The following is a 23198-nucleotide window of genomic DNA, read 5'->3' as shown; positions in this document are numbered from 1 at the left end:
CCCTGTGGGGGACGTAATGCCAATGCAGAAGAGAAGAATAAAAAGGATCGGCAGCTGAACTGTGGACGACAGCTGAACAACGCCCTTAGTCAAAAGAAAAGGTCTTCCCCTATCCATCTCGACCAGCAGATCTGCGATATTTCGAACCCTCCTGAGGGTACTAGGTACTCTACCGAATTTGGCTCTTCCATCCACACCAGAAGCCTAACTTTAGAAAACTTTCCGATCCCCCAAGATGACTATGGCACTCACTGAACTAGCCTTTCTCCGCCGCAGAACTAACGTTCACCTTGTTCAGGAGCACCGGCAAATCCTCAGGACCGAATGGGATAGGTTACACTTTGCTGAAGAAACTTTTGCCATCAACTCGCTTTCTGGACTTGATAATTGAAACGTTACGTGACCGTTCCTTGCCGGAAGAATGGATTCTGTCCAATTTTTCCTTCCACCTGTTCCTGCAAAGTTATGCAGATATTGGTGTACCTCGGTCTACGAGAAAAGTTCGAATCTGACTATAGACTGGGTTTACGACCTGCAAGAAACCTTCAAGCAAAGCAAGCCTACCGACCTATTCTCTCTAGACATCTCGAAGGCGTTCAATCGCACCTGGACGTCTGCAGTACAGCATCAGCTAACCGAATAGTGATTTCGAGTAATAGCAAGCTGTCAGGAATTATCCTTTCCCAAAATAACGATTATTAAGGTACTAGGAGTGTTCATCGACAGAGGACTATTCTTGTTACCTGACTTCCGATCCATGATCCAGGCGTTCCTAACGTATCAGAAGACTAGCAACAGGGGTATCCGTGATTGGGTCGGTCAAGCAATCGTCGGCAGCAGGTTATGGTTTGGAGCATACTTGCTTTTTCTACTGTAACTTAGTTACTTAGTCAGTCAAAAGCATAATCCTGAATGACTACCGTTTCACCATTTTATATTCTCCTTACGTATTGTTCCAAAGATCTTATCCATTTGAAAGATCCAGAGCATTAGACTGAACGACCACGATCTGATCCGTTCAACGAAGTGATCCATTATGCCTATCTGTAGACTATTCGACAATCTTCGCCTGAACCGTGGGGCATTTTGGGGTTCTGTAGAACGTTACAGCGGACCTTCTGGCTAGGGTTGGACCAAAACTTGTTTTTAGTAAATCGTCAGCAACAAGGTGCAAGTAGTTTGCTTCAAACTTAACACACCACCGAAATGCCCAACCGCAGCAATCAAAAAAAAATCCCATCTGCTGGCAACCTACAAGACACACCTGTTCTTCTCACAACTTCAGCGGTAGCCCATTCAAGATCGTTTGTGGAATCTGTGAGATTTTAAACTCCGTGATCTACTGGCGTCTTAAATACAACGGTTCTTGATCAAACTATGGAATTTCCCCCAGCATTCAAGACGCCCTAGCTGATGACGGAGGACTGTCGTAACAAATGTCGCCAACCTAGGGTTCTCGGGCACTTTAACTCGGATGCGGGCCCCGACGGCGGAAGAGCTTCTTCTGGTTTCCAACAGGGGTAGTTCATAAAAACTACCCAGCAGGTATAAAGTCATAAAAAAGTGATAAGGGACAAAAAGTCGAACGAAAGACAAAAGGTCGAAAATTAACAAATGGACGAGAATGACTTCCTTCTTCCTTCTCTGTTCCTTCTTCCTTCTTCTCATTCTCTCCTTCTTCCTCTTTCCTTCTTTTTTCTCCCTCCATCCTTCTTCTTTCTTCGTCTATTTTCTTTCTTCTTCTTTCTTCCTTCTTCCATCTTCTTTCTTCATTCTTCGTTCATTTTTTTTCTTTCTCGCTTTTAGCTTCTACCCTACTACTTCTTCCTACTTCCTTATTTCTTCTTGTTTCTTCTATCTTACATATTCTTTTTTCCAATTTACTTTTCGAACTTTTGTCCCTTTCAACCTATTGTCCTTTCGACCATCTATCCCTTTCGACGTTTTGTTTTTTCAACGTTTTGTCTCTTAGACGAAAGTACACACGGAAGAAATAAACTACTCAAAAGTGAGTTCATAAAGGCTAGTCTGTCCGCCTCTAAAGGAAAAGCTCGAAGCTTACATGCGACCCCCTGCTCTAGTGGTACCAAACCAAAGGTATCTAAACAGAGCAAGGGGGTGCAAAAAGCGACAGTTTGACCACAGAGGCGAAACTGGCGGGCCAGGTTGCTACAGGGAAGAGAGAAAACCTAAACTGTAATATCAAACGACATCCTGATGATCCGCAACATCCAAAGCCGGACAGTCGTCGTCCGGAAAAAGCGGGAACCCCGGAAATGGCGACTAAAGTTCTGCAAGTGAACCTCCACCATGCTGAGAGCGCCACGGGTGTGCTCTGTCGGAGGTTCACCAAAGAGAATTTAACCGTGGCCCTCATTCAAGAGCCATGGGTCAATAAATCCAGAATACAAGGTATTCCACAACACTCATGTAAGTTGGTATATGATGACAGCCAGCTTTCTCCTAGAGCGGCTATTTTATTACATAACAACTGTAAATACTTTCCAATTTCAGAATTCATAAAAAGGGACATCGTAGCGGTCAGGATGGAGGTACCTTCCGCCAGAGGGAGTAGAGAGATCTTGGTGGTCTCGGCATACTTCCCAGGTGACGTGGACGAAATGCATCCTCCAGAAATAGCTGCGCTCGTAGCCTACAGCCACCGACACAACATCCCCTTCGTCATAGGGTGCGACGCAAATGCACATCACACCGTATGGGGAAGTACCAATATAAACACCAGAGGTGAGTACCTGTTACAGTTTCTCTCTTCCAAGAACATTAACATTTGTAATGTTGGTGACAAGCCCACGTTTGAAAACTCCATTCGTCAGGAAGTTTTGGACTTGACTCTATGTAGTCGGTCTATCTCTGATAAAATAAAAAACTGGCATGTTTCTGAAGAAATATCAATGTCAGACCATAAACACATCATCTTCGAATGGGAAGGGGGTCTAACGATGAAAAAACGTTTAAAGATCCTAAGAAAACTGATTGGGAATCCTACTCAGCTATCCTACGATCCGAAGAGTACATCATAGAAAGTCACATCAAGTCCATAACACAATTGGAAGATGCGTCCAAATCCATTAAAAACAAAATCCTTAACGCCTACCAAGAGAGCTGTCCAACTAAATCAACTAGTTCGAGTAGAGACGTTCCATGGTGGAATAAAACTCTTGAGAAGCTTAGGAAAACTGTGCGAAGGGAGTTCAACCGTGCTAAGCGAACCGGCGATTGGAGCCTATACAGAAAGGCCCTGACGAACTACAACAAAGAAATAAGGTCAGCCAAACGGAAATCGTGGATTCTAATGTGTGAAAGCATAGAGAATACACCCGTAGTGGCCAGACTCCACAAAACTCTTTCAAAAGACCACTCCAATGGTGTGGGTAGCCTCCGAAAGACGGATGGTTCGCTCACTGTAGAGCCTAGCGATACACTGAGCGAATTGTTAAAGATCCACTTCCCTGATTCAATCCCTGAGTCGAGCATCGGCGACCGAGGCACTGGAATTGCTGTCTCAGATCCACAAGAGATCCAATCATGGGTTTCTGGATCTAAAAAAGACGCAATAAAGGTTGCAAAGGAAGCTTTCACTCGGGCCAGGGTTGAGAGGGCTGTGAGATCTTTCGAGCCATTTAAGTCTCCTGGCATGGATGGAATATTCCCAGCGTTGATCCAAAAGAGGAGAAAACACTGGTTCCACCCTTGGTTGAGATTTTTAAGGCGAGTCTGATTTTGGGGCACATACCTAACGATTGGCGTCAAATCCGGGCTGTCTTCATTCCGAAGGCAGGCAAGAGAGATAAAACCAACCCCAAAGCATTCAGGCTGATAAGTTTATCCTCTGTAATGCTCAAAATTATGGAAAAGGTACTATGCGAGTACATAAATCACAAATTTATGAAAGCAATGCCTTTGTTAAAAACCAATTCGCTTATCAAAGTGGAAAATCTACGATCTCGGCACTACATACGGTAGTTCAAAAATCGAAAAACACTTAATGCAAAAGAAATTGATCTTGTAGCATTTGGTCATATTGAGTGAGCATTCGATAACGCTTCTTATTCGTCTATAGGGTCAGCAATGTTGAGGAGAAAATTCGACCCATGCATTGTTACCTGGGTACATGCTATGCTAGCTAATCGGAAAATCTCCTCTGAGCTTAGCGGTTCATACATCACTGTTAAAGCAACAAGGGGGTGTCCGCAAGGCGGAGTGCTTTCTCCTTTGTTGTGGTCACTGGTGGTGGATGAGCTTCTAGACAGCTTAGAGAGAAGAGGCTTCGAAGTGGTTGGATATGCTGATGACGTTGTCATTATTGTACGAGGCAAATTCGAAAGTGTTATCGTGGAAATAATGCAATCTGCCCTAAATCACACTTTTTCCTGGTGTCAAAAGTACCCGACCAGTTAGTCATAACAAAATTTTATCACAATAATATCAATATGTGTTACAAATAACAAAACTTGCAATAATTTTGTTATAAATTCACTGCCAAAGATGGAGGAAAGAAAGTTTCATGATCGTCATAACATGATTATAACATAATGTGTTATGTTTATTTCTACCGAAAAAAAATTGCCTACATTTTTGGTAGATAGAAATTGGAAAAAAACGAAGGTACCCCCTACAGTATAACTCGAACCTACATTCAAAGTTGAGCCAGCTGGACAAAGTTAATTGCCTACTTTATGGATAATCATAATCTTTTCAAGAACATAATTTGTTATAGTACAAGCTATTTTCACCACTTTTTATGTAACACAACGAGTTATATTTTTGTTCAACGAATAACATATTTAGTAATGTTTTTGTTAAAACTAGAAGAGATTTTGTTACAATTTTTGTTATTTTAACTACTAATGGTACATGTTTTATAACAACCGCTGTTATGAAAAACTACTGTAACAGAATAACAAGGTCTGATATAAATCTGTTACTATCTACTGGTCGGGTATCAACTAGGCATAAATCCTACAAAAACTTCCATTATCCCTTTCACCAAACGGAGAAAGGTACAACTGAAACCCCTTTTCTTGAATCAAACACAATTAGTTTATTCAAGTGAAGTAAAATATCTAGGTGTCATACTCGACGCAAAGCTTAATTGGAACTCTCATCTCCAATCAGTTGTGCAGAAAGGTCTCAATACACTTTGGGTTTGTTCAAAACCCTTGGTAAAAGATGGGGCCTAAAACCAAGTATGATCATGTGGATATATAAAACCATTGTCCGTCCCAGGACAACTTACGCTTCCCTTGTCTGGTGGCCTAAAACTAATGAGGCTGCTGCAAGGGCTAAGCTCAACAAAATCCAACGCACCGCTTGCATAGCCATCACTGGTGCAGTTCGTAGTACACCCACTTTGGCCCTAGACGCAATGCTTCACCTGCCCCGGTTAGATCAATTCATAAAGCTGGAAGCGGAAAAAAGTGCTCTAAGGTTAAAGAGAACAAAAACACTGCTGTCGGGAGACCTTACGGGTCACCTCAGCATATTAAATGAATTTGCCATAAATCCCGCAATAGGAATTTGTAGTGACTGAATGGAAACGGTAGTCAATTATGACTTACCTTACGATGTGTTCATTCCTTCCCGCCAGGAGTGGGAAGGAGGTGGACCCAGCGTTCCAACAGGCTCTATAAATTTCTTCACAGATGGTTCGAAAATGAATAATCTGACAGGATCCGGAATCTATGGCCCTACAACAAAAATTTCTGTCCACTTAGGACAGTGGCCCACAGTATTTCAGGCGGAAATATATGCAATATTAGAATGCGTGTTATTATGCCCGAGGAGAAAGTATAGATTTGCAAAAATATGTATTTTCTCTGACAGCCAAGCGGCACTTAAGTCGCTTAATAACTACCCTTGTAACTCAAATCTAGTGTGGGAATGCATTCTGGCTTTGAAAAACTTATCCATACGCAATCGAGTCTACCTATATTGGATCCCAGGACATACGGGTCTAGAGGGAAACGAGATTGCTGATGAGCTAGCCAGGAATGGATCTAATGAAAGGTTCATTGGCCCTGAGCCCTTCTGCTCTGTAAAAATGGAACTAAACAAATATATGGTCAGTCAAATCACATCAAACTGGAATGCACCTCCTCATACGAGCCAATCCAAAAGGCTCGTAACGATTAACCCCAAGAAAACCCAACAACTATTAAGTATCAACAAAAGGGATCTCAACATCTACACCGGTCTAATAACTGGACCCTGCCCCTGCATATACCATCTACAAAAGATCGGAGCAATCCAAACCTCAAATTGCCGCTTCTATGACGAGGAGAGAGAAACATCAGAACACATCCTCTGCTATTGCAGTGCACTCACCCAACGTAGGTTCAAAGTTCTCAGCAAGCCCTTTTTAGGGCCTGCTGACATATGGATCTTATCCCCCAAGGACGTGGTTGGCTTCATAAAGCTAGTCTCGCCAGAATGGGGGAGTCACATACTGTAACTCAGGATCTCTATTCATCAATAATAGATGGTCTTGAGTTCAGTCGATACCAAGGTATCTCAGTGACAAACATGTTACTGAGATAACTTGCGTATTTCACAGCAAAAGGGTATATCACAATAGTCCTAAAATCTGGACGCAGTGATCCTCACCCGGTATCAGGTATCAGAACGTCGGCTCCAGGGGCACGTTCACCTCAATTCGGGAGATTTGTGCCATCGCCTTCACAGCCTTTCTCATCACGCACCTGACGGAAAAGGAAGTGAACAAAAAGGAAAGGAATATGGATGGGAGAAAAATGGGAAGTTTGGGAAAGGTACCCTTGAAGAGGGCATACAACGTATACAACACGTACAAAAGCTCATAGCTCCTTACCACAACGGGTTATGAACAACAGAATACTTTGAAGGTTCAGGTTTCTGTAGTCAATTTCACTTAGTAAGTGTTTACCAAATATTTGAAAACGCAGTTGCGCATAAATTGGGCAGTTACATATCAGATGATAAGAAGTTCCATAATCGGATTCACAACCATCACAGACAAAGGATTCAACACGTTGAATATTTGCCATGTGATAGTTGAGTCGGCAGTGACCTGTCAAGGCCTTGACTAAGACACTGCAATTCTGTTTAGACAGATTAGCTAAATAGTTAGCTACTACCGGATATGGCTCTCGGATATACAATTTTGTTTGTCGACATGAATCCAAACTACTCCAATACTGTTTGTGCTGAGTGGAAGCCCAAGAGCTAATCAAACGCTTCACCCAACACTTAGATATTGGAATAGCTGGCTCAGGACCAAAAAAGTCTTGTGATGCTCCAGTGCGAGCTAACTCATCAGCCAATTCGTTTCCAGCTATGGAAGAATGGCCAGGTACCCATATAAGGTGCAATGTATTAACTGAATTCAGTTCCTCTATTTGAGTTCGACATACGATTACTAACTTCGACCTTGAGTTGGCCGAAGCGAGGGCTTTGATAGCTGCTTGACTATCTGAACAGAAGTATATTATTTTGCCCATTATGTGTTTCTGCAGTGCGGATTGCACTCCACACATAATGGCAAATATTTCCGCTTGAAAGACAGTGCAGTGTCTACCCAGTGAGTGGAACTGTTCCAATCTTAGCTCACGCGAGTAGACACCTGCACCTGCTCTACCTTCGAAGAGGGAGCCGTCAGTATAACAAACAATGCTGTCCGACATACTTCTCTCCAAATAGCCAGATGTCCACTCATCCCGCGAGGGGAATTGTGTTGAAAATGTCCTATAAGGGAAACTACTAGCGAGTGTGAGATCACTTGGAGCAAGGACTGTTCTGTCCCAATCAACCATGAGTTGTAACAACGAAGTGTGTGTAGAACTGCGGTTTACAGGATTCTCTTCCATGAAACCGAGAACCCATAATCGGTAAGTACAACCAAGTGCTTCTTGTTTGAGATGTATGTGTAGTGGGACAACGTCGAGAAGAACCTCGAGAGCAGCCGTGGGGGTCGAAGAGAACGCACCAGTCATTGCCATTAGGCACATCCTTTGAAGATGGCCTAATTTAGACTGAATTGTCCTCACTTCACCCTTTTGCCACCACACAAGACATCCATAAGCCAAAATTGGTCGTACAACTGTTGTGTAAATCCATTTGATATATTTAGGTTTAAGACCCCAAGTTTTACCAAAAGTTCGTCGGCATTGACCGAAAGCCATACACGTTTTTTGACTCTGAACTCAATGTTAGGAGTCCAGGAGAGCTTGGAATCAAGAATTAGTCCCACATACTTTACCTGATCCGTTACATTGATTTCAGAGTCAAAAAGATGTAATGGGCGAATACCATTACGGTTACGTTTTTCCGTGAAAAGTACAATAGATGTTTTATTCGGATTAACCGAAAGGCCATATTGGCGACACCAACTTTCGACTGCCTGAAGAGCATTTTGCATCAGGTCGAATAAAGTAGTAATACACAAACCGGCTATTAATATTAGATAGTCGTCGGCAAATCCATAGGTAGGAAAACCGCCATTATTGAGTAACCTCAATAGCGTATCTGCAACGAGATTCCACAAAAGTGGAGATAATACTCCCCCTTGAGGGCATCCGCAGACACTTAATTTCCTAATCGCTGCTTGACGTAATGTCGAGTAGAGATGTCGGTTTTTAAGCATCTGGTGAATCCATTTGGTAATAATATTAGGTAGCCCATGACAACGTGCGGCTTCCAATATTGCATCGAAAGACACGTTGTCGAAAGCACGTTCAATATCTAAGAAAGCACCCAAGCACGATTGCTTTTGAGCGAATGCTTTCTCGATATCGTGCACAACCTTGTGTAGAAGAGTCACGGTGGACTTTCCAGATTGGTAAGCATGTTGATTAACATGAAGAGGCATGTTTGCCAAACAGTCATCACGAATGTGATGATCGATAATGCGTTCTAAGCATTTCAGAAGAAATGAGGTCAGACTGATGGGTCTAAAACTCTTTGCTTCTTCATACGAAGCACGTCCTCCTTTTGGGATAAACTTTACAGTGACATCCCGCCAGGATATGGGAATATACCCAGTAGCAAAACTGCATACTAAAAGTTTTTCAAAACATGTTTGATATGCTCAAAAGCCTTCTGCAGAAGAACAGGATAGATCGCGTCTTGCCCTGCAGGCTTGTAAGGAGCAAAACTATTAAGAGCCCATTGAATCGATTCAGTAGTTATGATTCTACGAGCATGAGCCCAAGACCCATAACTACATGAAAAGACATCAGGAACATCCGAAGATGCAATATCTACACATCCAGGGAAGTGTGTATCAAATAAGTGCTCTAACGCTTCTTCGTCAGAAGAAGTGTAGTCGCCATTTGGCTTGCGAATTTCGCCAACTTGGAAATCCTTGGATCTCGCAAGAATTTTGTTCAATCGAGTGGCTTCACTCAAATTGGAAACATTTGCACAAAAGTTTTTCCAGCCGAATCGTTCAGCAGATCGTAGAGCCTTCTTGTAAGCTTTGCGAGCCAACTTGAAAGAATCCGTCCCTGCTGAATAGCGTCTGTTCCAACTCCTTCTACACTGCTTCCTGAGCTTAGCCAAATCGGAATTCCACCACGGGGTTCCTCTTGAGGTTTTCACAGAACGCAAGGAGCAAGCTTCTTCAAAAGCTTCCACGATATGCAACGTTGTAGTATCAACGGCATCATCCAAGTCGGTAGGAGTTTCAATGGATGGTAGATATCCATGAAATTTTGTCGAGAGCAACTCTGTATAGAGATCCCAGTTGGTTGAACGGGGATTTCTAAAACGCAAGGTCTGCGAAGAAACATTCAACTGATCAAAATAGATGTAGCGATGGTCAGATATGGATTCCTCATCTGACACATGCCAATTCGTCAACTCGTGACTGATTCTATTGGAGCAGAGAGTTATGTCTAATACTTCTGCTCTATTAGATACCATAAAGGTTGGGCGATTGCCTATGTTAAGTAAACCAAGTTCGGTACTACTTAAGTATTCCATCAAGCTGGAGCCTCTCAGATTGATATCCGAGCTACCCCAGATGATGTGATGAGCATTAGCATCACTACCGACAATTAGCGGAAGGCCTTTTGACGTGCAATAACTGACCACTTGTTTGAAAGCATCCGTAGGGGATGGTTCATCATGTGGTAAATAAACCGAACAATAGACGTATTTCTTGACGGGGGATCCGCCAGTTGCATCAATTGTGACAGCACATACATCTCTGGTTGTTAGTTCAGAGATAAGTGTAGCAACGATAGCGTTGTTAACAAGTACACATGCACGCGGCATTGATCGAGAGTTTGCCATTTCATTACTGAAAGCAGCAAAAACCGGGTTCACTAGGTTACCTAGGTAAAAGCTACCCTTGCGAAAATAGGGTTCCTGCACCAAAGCCACTTGGGATTTGCCATTTTGCATAAGTCTACAAAGATTAATCGTTGCTGTTCTTTTGTGCTGAAGATTGATTTGAGCTATCCTAACTGTAGCCATTGCGAATTACGATAATACACTCCACAACTTCAACATTTATGTGAACAGCAAAGATGAAACCAAGTCGGTATCGTATCAAGAACGTCAAAGACGAAACACAGAGTACACTGTGAAAAACGCATAAAGCGAATCCATATAGGTGACAATTAGATAAAAAACTAAATAAAAACATACTCATAATCCCACCCTTATTTAACCTCAAGTTGAGATTGAATAAGAGTAGCCGATTATTCCGGAGAAGCAATAAGTCAACTACGCCATAGCTCCGGTTGGCGCAATAAGGGCTCAATACTGTGAAGGGTGCCCTGGTGCTTCACAGGCTCCGTTTGCGGTTAGGTTCATTTTAGACCCCCCTAACCATTCATTCATAGGCACGGTAAGCATAAAGCCGCATCACACCAAGAATTAGGGGTCACCTGTATGGTGGACTTTTACCACTGGAACAGGCAATCCGTAGCGTTATTCTTAGCCAGACAACCGGCTGCCGACACCACACGGCTATCTAGGCTGTTCGTGGAGAGAAGTTGACATTGACTTTACGTCAACTCTCAATGTGGCCGAACAGCCGGCCTAATAACTGGACCCTGCCCCTGCATATACCATCTACAAAAGATCGGAGCAATCCAAACCTCAAATTGCCGCTTCTATGACGAGGAGAGAGAAACATCAGAACACATCCTCTGCTATTGCAGTGCACTCACCCAACGTAGGTTCAAAGTTCTCAGCAAGCCCTTTTTAGGGCCTGCTGACATATGGATCTTATCCCCCAAGGACGTGGTTGGCTTCATAAAGCTAGTCTCGCCAGAATGGGGGAGTCACATACTGTAACTCAGGATCTCTATTCATCAATAATAGATGGTCTTGAGTTCAGTCGATACCAAGGTATCTCAGTGACAAACATGTTACTGAGATAACTTGCGTATTTCACAGCAAAAGGGTATATAACAATAGTCCTAAAATCTGGACGCAGTGATCCTCACCCGACAAACGAGGAAAAAAAAAGGGAGTTCAATTCACCCAACCTCGAACATCCGTAAGGGAAGCCAAAATTGAGTAAATTAGGTCGAAGTAGTTTTCCTTTACTCCCATGTTAAAAAAGTACCCAACGGAAAATTTATTTACCCAATTGGAGGTTTAATTTACTCAATTTTGAGTTTAGGCAATGAACTCAAAGTTGGCTTCCCGAATTGAACTGGCCTCGTTGGATTGTTTCGCTCTTTTGTTTTTGACAACAAAAGAAAGGGTGGATGAAAGAGATGAGAAAAAATAACTCAAAAGTAAGTTAAAAAAAACTCAAAGTTGGGTACTTTTTTTCTTCCGTGCATTGTAGAGAGAGTCCTGCTCTATAGAAGGCCTTATTCTGAATAAATAATAATAATGTCAAAAATAACCAATAATTGAGACAGATTTTTGAGGGTTTTTCTTCAAACAATTTTCTCTTCATGAAAAAAAAGCGCCGTAACCTTGCATAACGAAGAATGATGTATATGACCTTTGATGTAGGGTGGAGAGACTGTACATTTTCGTCTCCTTATCCTGCACTTCAGAATCGCTTTTAAGCTCATTCATTCGAATAATATGACAAGGTATTGTTATCTATCTCCAAACGTCAGCACTATTTATATTATTATTTCAACTCAACATACAATCAAGTTTACTACTATAACCATTAGACAAAAGACATAACAAACGGTATTCAGTATTATTCGAAGTTTCAGCTGAATTCGATTGAATTAGACACAGATTCTCGTTTAGAAGGTAACGTACGTGGTTAGAATTCTCTTTTGACTTGCTTGAAAATTTGTTATTATTCAATATTATCTTCCGAAATGCTTCAAATTTGGAACCAACTCATAGCGAAACAAAAACAAACAAAAGAAAAAATATTAGTCCATCTTGAAAACCCCTGATATCCTTGTGTGCAATATCATACTAGTTGGTACGATAATTGAAAACCAGTTTCAGTTGCTCCGTTGGCTCCATATGTGGTGTCGCTGTTGAAGTACAGTACGAAAGGTCCAGGCGATTTACCTGCAGATAAGAAGCAAATCGCTAAATTCATACCCATTTCATCTAGATCTTACAGTGACACCTACTTTCAACTTCTCTCTGCTGAAGAATTTGCCCACAGAATCGATTCGCTCGTACGCTCTGGTCCAAACGAGCCACACCCTCCGGTATGTGTAGGAAGTCCTCGGATCGTCCAGCTGTTTCAATGTTGGAAAAGCACGAGCTGTCATACCCAGTGGCATCCCCGGCAGCAAGGTCAAATACGTCACCAAACAGCTTTAGCGAAGTATTAACGCGGGTTCGCCGGAAGCAGATGGCGTAGTTCATGTTACCAATGTACGGACCTCCATTATTGAAATTGAACGATTTTACGATGCCGGTTTGCGCGGTGTAATACTGGAGACACCCAGTCGGAGCCAGGTCATTTAAATCGTTGTGAAAGGTCTTGACTAGTGATTCCGATCGGACAGCGGTTTTCGAAGCATAGGCAGCTCCAACCGGGCACTCCAACTGCTGAACTCGCACGTTCCAGTAGGGACCGGTCTGCCCTAGAATCCGAGCTCCCAGATTGAAGTTAATGGTCAATGTCATGTTCCCAAGCGTAGGAGAAAACGGGACATAAACTGCAAAAAGGCAAACATAGCGAAATTCGTTTAGCCGCAAATCCAATTTAGCCTCTGGGCTCTCGGATCTAATAACTTACTGTGCTGTCCACTGTTTTCACCGCACAAATTGAAATCTAAATTCGCAATCGAAAGTGTGTCGATGTTGCAGGACGGGTACGGGTTGATCGTCGGTGGTGCCAGATTGAACGAGTTGAAGTCCAGACGAAGCTGCGGGTGTGAATAAGAGAAAGGTCAATCAACCGGAGATTCAAATACCGGGATGTCGATGATGTGTGTTCGTAGAGAGCGCTCAGTGACAGGGTGAGAGGTGTTGAATTTAAATTTGAAATATCGTGCGTCCTGTACAGAAACCGGTCACCAGAAGCGCTTCACAACGCCAACATCCAGTACAGTGAACTGTGGTTTGGTTTGAAAAATTTACAAACCCTATTTATAAAATCTATTCGGCAATTGATTACAAGTATATACTCGGTCTGACTAAGCTTTCAGGGTGAAACTACGTAATAATTATATAATTAGTTCCAATTTGAAAAAAAATCTATAAACAAAAAAAATGCTGAAGGTAAACTAAAACACTTCAACATCCTTCATTCAATAACAAAATGGTAAAAATAGCAAAACAAATCTTTCGTGCACATCGATCCCATTGTGCAACAGGACAAATCACAATCATTCAAGGACCACAACTTGCTCTCTCGTCTCCAGCACTTACCTGACAGACGCGTAAATTAATGGCGCGTATGTTGTAGCTGCAGCTCGTGGCGGCACCATTAGTGCCAATCTGGGCCGGCGAGATCAGTGTGGTCGTTTTCAGCAACGATGTGCCACCGCAGGCTAGTGTTGGTCCTGTTGGTGAACCAAGGGGTAGAGAAAATGAGAAATCTGGATCGATGATGCTCGCTAGCTGCCTAAGAAGTGTGTAGTCCATATTCGGCGATTATCATCATAGGCTTAGCAATTGGCGGTGGGAGCGTTTGCGGGCGATTTACGGGAAGGGGAATTATGTCCTCGAGGGGAATGTTGTCGATACATTGTTTCCGCTGGAAGCTCGACTTGTGGTTTGAGTTCAATGGAGCGGTGCAACCGTTATGGTTACGTGGTTTGTAAGAGGATTGACATGGTAAGCGCGCCGCATATTCCCAGGAAAGAATTGTAATAAAAATACTTTTGGCATTTTGAAATTATGAAACTTAACGCTAAACATTTTGTGGTTTCCGTTCTTTGGCAACATTTAGACAAGTTTATTGAGTACTCTACTTTTCAATATTCCTACCAAACTATTAATTCGATCATTAGGCAATAATCAGTAATAAAATGCAAAACCTGCGAATAATTAAATGATGCAGATTTTACAACATAAATAAATTGTTTTATCGATAACTGATATTCAATATTAATCGGGTATTACATAAGGAAGGCAGGAGGGATATTACTGTAAAGATTCACTGTTGGGAGTGATAGAGTCGGGACGACATTCGCCCAGCGTTAGCGACAGTCACGTCGCGTGTGTTTGAGGTAACTTTAATTTTTCGATTGCTTTTTTAGTATAACTTAGTTTCTGTTGCTTGGACGCGGTTCAAATAAGATCTTTATCTGCTTTCTTGCCAATGCCCCATAGCGCCACGAAACAGTTGTTACTTTTCCAACATCACTGTCAGTTCTATATCGGTAAGTCGTGTATATCAGCACACGATTCTCACCACTAAAATAAAGAACCCGATCGACGTATGACACGACCATGTGATTAGAAACAATGGTCGTTTCTAATTTTGATTGCAGATCATAGATACACTTGTATTGAAATGTTTCGAAATAAAAACAATTTTTTGTCGTCAGTTGCACTTCTGCCGCTCACCACCATTTCCAAGCCATTCACACCCATCCTTGCGATGGTATTTTCCATCAAATGTTTTTTTTATCGCCAGCTGATAATCGCTTCATAGTTGTAGCATCACGAGACGCATTCATCTTTTTATGCCACACCGACACCCCCAGAAGGGCTACATCATGATTAAAGCATCATATGTACCTGAAAACTGACTGGCAACATGATTGCACAGTTGAACAAAAACCGCCAAAACCAACACCGAATTAACGATCGACATCTTGCACTTTAACCGACAGCCAAACATGCGCTCTTCGATATCTCAACTGTCGGGTCACTACTCTTCGCGACGGTTCCCAATTCTCGATTCCGTTTATCTGTCTGTTGTTTTTGAAAGATGGTATGATTGCACGAAAGAATCTTCCGCCGCCGATCGAACGAATACTGAACCTTCGTGATGGCTTGGGGACATTCTTATATATAGAAAACCATCGGTCCGTTATCTTGACCATTTGCGAAGACCACTGATCGTGGCATAAATAAAGGCAAAGTGGGCTTCAGACGTAGACACGAGGACTTTCCGAACCGAAGACAGTTTTTCGTTGGTGTTCTTTCACTCGGTTTAACAAAAAACATCTTATCAGTCCGGGGGACCGCAGACGTAGCTGCGAGCTTCGGCAAGAAAAGATACATGGTTTCTCCATATACATCCAACAAGCAGATTTGACAGACAACCCACCCGTGGCACAGATTGGTAGTTTTGCCAAAAATCCAATACTAATCGTTCTCGATTTTTTGACGCTAGCAAATAAATTGTCACTAATTCATTCTGTTGGCATAAGCTAATTGAAATGTAAACTAATCTCCCGGACTTTCTTCACCTACTTTATTTATGTACACAGCCCACGAACAGTGTTAAGAGGAAATGTTTGATGACCTCATGCGGAGCAACATGTTTGATGTCATTACTAATTTTCAATGCGTGCGTATCGATATGAATGTGCAGCAATGGTTGCGATACAGGACAATGATGGCGTAAGAAGCAAGCATATCTCACCCAGCCAGCAGAAGACAACGGCTGCTGTTTGTTGTAGGTTCACAGGAAGTAGCCAATCAACATATCAGCTGTTGTTCTCGAGACGACTTGAATGAATACACTTGCATGGGAAAGCATTCTGCTTGTGATGTCATCCCTCATGAAGGTAGATAACTTTTTTTTGGATATTTTCTAAATTCGAAGGTACTATACATCAATCAGATCTTGATAGTCTTTAGATGGCCTATCTATAATCGATTGATCTCGAGTCTAAGCAATTTTGATTACGGAGCTTTTTTGGTGAGAGTAGCTTTTTTTTCACTAGTAGAGCCGGAGATAGGACATCACTTTTCGCAATCACGGTCAAGTGGTGCCCATTTACTAAATATTCATGTAAAACATATTCTGTAGAATACAACTAACTGGGTTGAAACTACAATAACTTTACTGGTCGCTGATTTGACGGATAAAAGGACAACTCCGCCATGCATAAGTCCATCAGCCGCAGATTTCATTTGACGGCGCCCAAACCGGTGAGTTCTGTGCTGTTGGGACGAATGAAACCACGCGCAGCGAAAGCTTCTTTGGTACCGCCGTAGGGGGTGACAATGGGTCTGGGTGAGAAGGTCATCGCTCTCACTGGGTCATCTCACGACCTTCACAGCCTGAAGGTCGGATAACAAAATCGTTTAAAAAGGTCTCTTATATTTTAGTTTTCTTGCCCTCAGATACATTCAGTCTATACTACATGGATTCAAAGTAGTTGAAGCAGTGACCCATTCTTACCCCCATTTGACCCATTGTCACCTGCGTTTAATTCCACCACTTGATTGTAACTCTAACAGATACGTATTTTGACCTCAACCGAAAGTCCGTCTTCAGTGTTTCGAAATAGACTCGACTTGTCTTTAAGGTAGGTGTCTTTTTTGGTAGTCACAGATGTGTACTCACTAAAATAGATTTTTCAGTTAGAGTGGAGTTCATTTATGGAAATAGTGCAGTATAGTGAGTCTGATGATGGCGTCATATATGGACTTTTGAGCAAGTGTTTTGACAAAAGTGAATCTTCCAGTCAAGTGAAAAAAGATCTAGTATAAGCCAATCACTGTGAAGCTCGTTAATTGAATTGGATTTAATCGGAGATGTTTAAAAGAAACTATAATTTTTGCATTACACGTTTTTGCTTTCTATTCTTTATTCATCGTCAGGCGTAATTCGTAAGAGTTCATACCAAACATACAGGGGTTGGATAGAATGGTCGGGACAGGCAAATTTTTTTTATCAAAATTCAAATGACCACAAGGCCGATGCCAACGTAGCGTTTGTTCAACGCCACATGCACGCAGCGCTAAAATAACGCAGGTGTTAATCGGCGTGGCGCCACTGCGTTACTGCTTTCTCCCGATGCACAATTCCGTCCTTTAGGCGCCACTTTCACGCAGCATTGGAAAAACAATCACCTGAGATATGGCCATTTCTGTGAATTCCGTAAAACCGCTTCTGAGCAAAGTGGCTATAGTTATACTTTTTTGAAATACATCAATAATAGACCTGTTCACCATTTTCAAAAGTATTCCGGATTCAAAGTGCCACCCCTCTCCACCGTGGACCTCTTGATCTGCAGGCCCTGACACTACCACATAGCCCACTCTAGATCCATACCAGTGGGTCGAGCATACTGGATGACATTGCTCATAAATCATGGTCAACTTTGTTTTAGCATGGGGGAATGGTCTTGCTTGACTATCCTATTCAAATGTTGAGTATTTCATGAAAACTGCATTATTACATGCCGAAGCTTATTTTTCAGAATAAATTGATGTATGGACGAAACTTCCGCAACACTCGAAGGAAGTGAAAGGAAAAATTAAATTGGGCACATATTGAAAATTTATACTACCCCCAGAAGCACCTAAAATTATTTTTCTGGTTTTCAGGCATTTTTTCAGCTAAATCTAATAAAAAGTCATATAATAAGCCCTCTAAACATCCTAGTATCAATGACAAAGTGGTAGATAATAGTCTAAAGAAGCTATCAACGACTAATCCTTTTATTATGTGCAGTTAAATTGATGCACTCAGACGATTTTTTACAAAAAAGTCTGAAAAATCACAAATTTCGTTTGATGCACCTCTAAATCTCCATGGATTTAGCTGAAAATTGGTCAGAAGACTCCATTTAAGATACTCATTGAAATAGAGGGGCGGCACTTTGAATCTGAAATACTTTTGAAAATGGTGCACAGATCTAATCAATATGGGTATCAAAGCTTCATGGAGTTTTAAGGCCATGACAATGCTAATATTCCTGCTGTAGAGTGGAATGGTCCAAAATTCACCCATGGGAAAACAGTCCAAGGAAATGGGTTTACACAATGAGTAAAGACATCATTTAGAATAGTAATATTTTTCATTTGCTTTAAATTGTAGATATTAAAAAGTGTTAGTAGAGCTTATTTGACTCTCCAGCTGAATTTCTAAAACCTACTGCAAATTCCCACCTTTTTCAATGACATCTTTAATTTTTGATTCTGCTTAGGGGCTGTCCACAAACCACGTAGACCGAAATTTCACATTTTAAAACCCCCCCGTCCCCCCTAGAAGACTTTCGTAGACTTTTCCGAAACCCCTCTCCCCCTTTGAAGTCTACGAAGACTTTTCTAAATTTTACAAAATCTCATATGCGATTTTAAAAACCACGTTTGAAAGCAATTCAGCTATTCAAATCAATTTCAATATGTAAATATTACAATAAAATTCGAATTTCAAACATAACAAAATTAAACTGAACAAAACCCAACAAAACAAAAATCAATTTAAAACGTAATCAAATTTAATCTTTTGTCCATAGCTCCCGAAACCAAATCTCAAAGCCAATTTATTTTTCTGCTGAACTCGATTCCTCATAGAGGTGTGCGCCACCGCCGCCGACACTTTTGCATAACCTCTCTAATAAAGAAAATTTAAAAAAAAACTTTAGCTTCAAATCTGTAACGCATCTGAACTATAATTCTCCACGCCGGTTCAAATTTGTAGAAAACCAAACAATTTTCAGAACTTCGAAAAATTCCAAGTTGAAATTCCGAGAGTGCTAAGTCGACATTCCAATAAGATTTTCGTGGAAATATCGTAGATTTCCCTGATTGATAACCTTTAAATTTTCCCGATAATACTTCAAAGACGTATCCGTGGAAATTTCGATGGTTTTCTTATAAATTTCATGCAATATCTTGTTGAATAATCATCCATTGAAGTACTAAAAATTTCCTTCTGAAATCCAAAAGTTTTCCCGTTTAGGGTCTGTTCAAATATTACGTAACGCGAAAAACGTTGTTTTTAAGTACCCCCACCCCCTCGTAACATTCTGTAACAAAACTTAGAACTACCCCCACCCCTATGCGTAATGCGTTACAAATACAATTTTTTGAAAAAATCTTGTTTTTGGTAGAATTTGAAACACGATACAATAAATTATTATTCATTTTATATTCTATATGCTATTTTGAAGATAATAACTTTTTTTTTATTTTAAATATTTTTTCTCTATGCAATTAATTTGTTACGCGTAACAATATCTCGAAGGACCCCCACTCCCTATATTTTATGTAACAAATCGTAACAAAAATTAAACAATCCCCCACCTCCTACTGCGTTACGTAATATTTGAACAGACCCTTATTAGTAATTTTCAGTGAAAATTTTTGAATTTCTGATTCAAATATGGAGCAGTTTCCACATTCTAAAGAATTTTCCGAATAATTTTCGATGGAAATTATGAAGAATTTTCAGTTGAAATTTTGATGAATTTTTCGTAAAAATTTCGAATAAATTTTTGTGAAAATTATAAAGGCTTTTTTACAAAAATTGCAAATATTTTATTTGTGGAAACTCATACAGTTTTTGGTGGGAAATTCAAATAATTTCTCGTGGAAATTTTCAACAATTTCTATAGCAATTCCGAAGATTTTCCATCAATAATTCCGAAGAATTTGCATAAGAACTACCGAATAAATTGCCGTGAATTTTCTAAAAAAAAATTCCCATGGACATTCCGAAGAGTTTCACTTATATGTCTGAAGAATTCCTCGCAAAAATTCCGAAGAATTATCGAAACTAACAAAAGTTTCCCAGGGACTCCTTGAAAATCTCCAGTAGAATTTCTGAAGGGTTTCTCGCAGAAATTTTGGAGAATTCTCCTTACAAGTTCTAAAGAATGTCTTTTGGAAATTCAAATGACTTTTTATTTGATATTTCAAAATGCTTCCTTTGTAAATTCCAAAGAATTTTCCGTTGAAGTACGACATAATTTCCCGTGAAAATTGTTAAAAATCACTTGTCGTTTCCATAAAAGTTCTTGCCAAAAATCAAAAGATATTCTAGTAGAATCTGCAATAAAATCCGAGTAGAAATTTAAAAAAAATCGAAAGTTTGTATAGAACACTTAGGAGCATTTTCCTGCTCAAAATAGAAGAATTTCCAAATTAAAACCATGATAATTTTAAGCCGTAGTTCAGCCGGAAAAAACCTTAAAAATCAAAGAAGTGAACTTCCCACAAAGCTGCTGCATAAATTGTAATAAAAAAAATAAAAAAGTCTACGTGGACTTTTGGTATACCCCCCCGTCCCCCTTCGTAGACTAACGTAGACTTTTTCGGAACCCCATCCCCCCCCTCTCAAGAGTCTACGTGGTTTATGGACAGCCCCTTATTTCTGTGGCTTTCTAATACCTTAGCAAGAAAAAATAATTAAATTGAAGTACGTTTAATAAAACAGGTGTAAAGAATGGCTAATAGTTTTCTTTTGTACTGCATTAGATGGTGGTGGGACCTCTACAACTGTTTTTTTAGAAGTGTCCGATATTGGGAGGTGTCCGGCGCTGGGAGATCTTCCCTTATTCAAAAATTAAATGGTCGGTTTTTGTATCCGCTTAACTCGAAATGGCTAAATGGATTTCTTTTGGCAAAACATACTTTTGCATATAAACAATAAAGACGGATCCATAAAAAAATGAAAAACGATCCATAAATAACATCTGAATGTTCCATAAAACGCTACCATAAATCCATAAAAGTTCAGGAGATTCCATAAAGAATAATTTTTCGATACATAAGTAAGCTAACATTTAGCAATTAATAAGGAAATATGTTCCTTTGACATGGTCGAGAAAATCAATACAATTCTTGCTATTTTCCCAAGAACTTATAACAAATGATTCATAAAAAGCTATATATTGATCCATAAAACAAATTTGCGCATTTTTATAGTGATGATGATCCATAATTTCAGTAATATGATCCATAATTTTGGTCATATCATACAATTATTCTTAATGGAATCTCCCTAACTATTTTATGGATTTATGGTGGCGTTTTATGGAACATTCAGATGTTATTTACGGATCGTTTTTGCACATTGAACGGTGCACAGTAAGGGCTGCCATTTCTTTCATTACTTCAGCAGATATGTTCGTTATAGTTTCCGACAGGTTTATATATTATTTCCTTATTTCCATCACGAGTAAAGTTGAACAAATCGTAAAAACTCTCTTTGTTGTTTTGTTTTGATTCTGACGCTGACGTGATAAATGACGTTTGAACACGTTTTAATTTGAACGTTGTTCAAACCAACGGGGTTGGAATTAAAAAGTGTTCTAATAAAAAACGGTCACATTACCAGGAGTCTACCGTGATTTTTTTCACTTTTTTATTCCACAGAGCATTCCTCTGCATTTCCAAAGGACATTTATCCAATTTTAAATAGGAAAATTACTTGAATTCACATTTTTTCAATATTATAACTCAGTACTGAATAGGTAATGTCAAATGTAATTAATATTATTATAGAGTTTTGGCACTTCCTCAGCAATCGTGCTGGGAATTTTCACCTACCCCGGGCAATCTGAATGCCAAAGAAGATTAGGCTCTGTGGATCTCATTTGCCGGATGACTTAAAATCCTATAATAAATTACTATGTCTGAAACTTGATTATGCATATGTCATATGTCATAACATGTGATAGATTTAGTTCGGAAAAGGTATTGGAGGGTAACCGCCCCTTCGGTGGGCTTTGATCCCACGACCCCAGTTCGCTAGACAGGCTCTTTCCCTACTAAGCTACGAAGGACCTCCGTCGTCCACCGCAGCTTGGCGGGTACTGATGAAACCAAATTCCCAGCACCAGGTACCAGCCGATCTCTCGCAATACATTTTCAGAACTAACTCTCTCATGTATTTTTGTACACATGCCAACCAAGTAGGATGAGTATTTAGTATTGTCCGGCTACGGTTAAGGATAAGTGCCTAAAAAATGAGTGAGAATAGTTTGCGCACTCACATACACACCTCTCTCTGGTGAGTGAGGAATATTGACGACAGTCGTGATGTGTATGTCCGCATCCGGGCAACATTTGCCACCGTACGTCATTTTCCCCCGGGTGCGCATGCACGATGCATTGAAGAGAGGAGCGCCGAACGGGACTAAATTCAACAGCAACCCTTCCAGCTACATGACTCACGAGTCTTTTCTGGATTATTAATATTATTTATTTTTTACTTCGACCATTTTCACATACGAAAAACTTCGGTTTTACCCGGAAGACTCGTGCAAACTTTGTAACGGTGATCGTGCTGCCACCACACTACATTAACAAGTTGCAGCCGCTGGATGTGGCCTTTATGGCGCCGTTTAAAAGCTATTATGCGAGTGTTTCTGAAGATTTCATGCGGAGAAATCCTGGAAGAGTTATCGGGCTGTACGACGTCTCGGAATTGCTGGGCGTGGAATTTCCGAAAGCCGTTTCGGTGAGCTGTAGCTGAGAACGGCTTTCGTAGAACTGGTATTTGAACATTTAACAGAAATGTGACATGTGTTCAGCGATGAACACTTTCCTCCCTCCGAAGTGACCGACCAGGCACTTATCACTACCGTTACGTTGATCACAATTACTAATCCGATGGTTGTCGATGGATCAACAATACAGCAAATTTCTTTGCCGAATGCTACCGTTCTTCCTGAGTTCTTCGTTCTTCCCGATGCTGCAAGTTCCAAGAACAACTGTCTTTTAGATGCTATGGAGGTTATGAGATATTTCCAGCTCTCCTAAGGATCTCAGAAGAGATTTCGGGACGATTCCGGCTGCTGAGATGACTACCGGAATCATACGCACGTCCTCCTGGTGCCACATATGCTTCAACTCCTCCTCCAAGTCGTGGTACTTCGTTATCTTGT

General features: G+C 40.8%; 1 protein-coding gene across 1 annotated transcript; it reads right to left on the bottom strand.

Moving 5' to 3' along the window:
- Positions 1 to 11979: 11979 nt before the first annotated feature.
- LOC134217664 (uncharacterized) lies at positions 11980 to 15403 on the bottom strand. The gene is made up of 5 exons (XM_062696475.1): positions 15139 to 15403; positions 13822 to 13955; positions 13187 to 13316; positions 12570 to 13106; positions 11980 to 12504 (listed from the first exon to the last, which is right to left on the bottom strand). Exons 1-5 carry the CDS (start codon positions 15239 to 15241, stop codon positions 12401 to 12403), a joined length of 1008 nt encoding a protein of 335 aa, XP_062552459.1. The 5' UTR covers positions 15242 to 15403; the 3' UTR covers positions 11980 to 12400.
- Positions 15404 to 23198: the final 7795 nt, after the last annotated feature.

The sequence above is a fragment of the Armigeres subalbatus genome, chromosome 2, assembly GCF_024139115.2.
Source record: "Armigeres subalbatus isolate Guangzhou_Male chromosome 2, GZ_Asu_2, whole genome shotgun sequence".
In the NCBI taxonomy this organism is placed as follows: domain Eukaryota; kingdom Metazoa; phylum Arthropoda; class Insecta; order Diptera; family Culicidae; genus Armigeres; species Armigeres subalbatus.
The sequence above is the reverse complement of the archived record's forward strand: the minus strand, read 5'-3'. Positions and strand labels throughout refer to the sequence as shown.

Coding starts and splice junctions, on each gene's coding strand:
- LOC134217664 (XM_062696475.1), bottom strand. CDS start 15,241: ATGTTTGGCTGTCGGTTAAAGTGCAAGATGTCGATCGTTAATTCGGTG. Junction 13,956..15,138: donor TGTTGCCAGTCAGTTTTCAG/GTACATATGATG, acceptor GTTCACCAACAG/GACCAACACTAGCCTGCGGT. Junction 13,107..13,186: donor TGAAAACAGTGGACAGCACA/GTAAGTTATTAG, acceptor GCCTTTTTGCAG/TTTATGTCCCGTTTTCTCCT.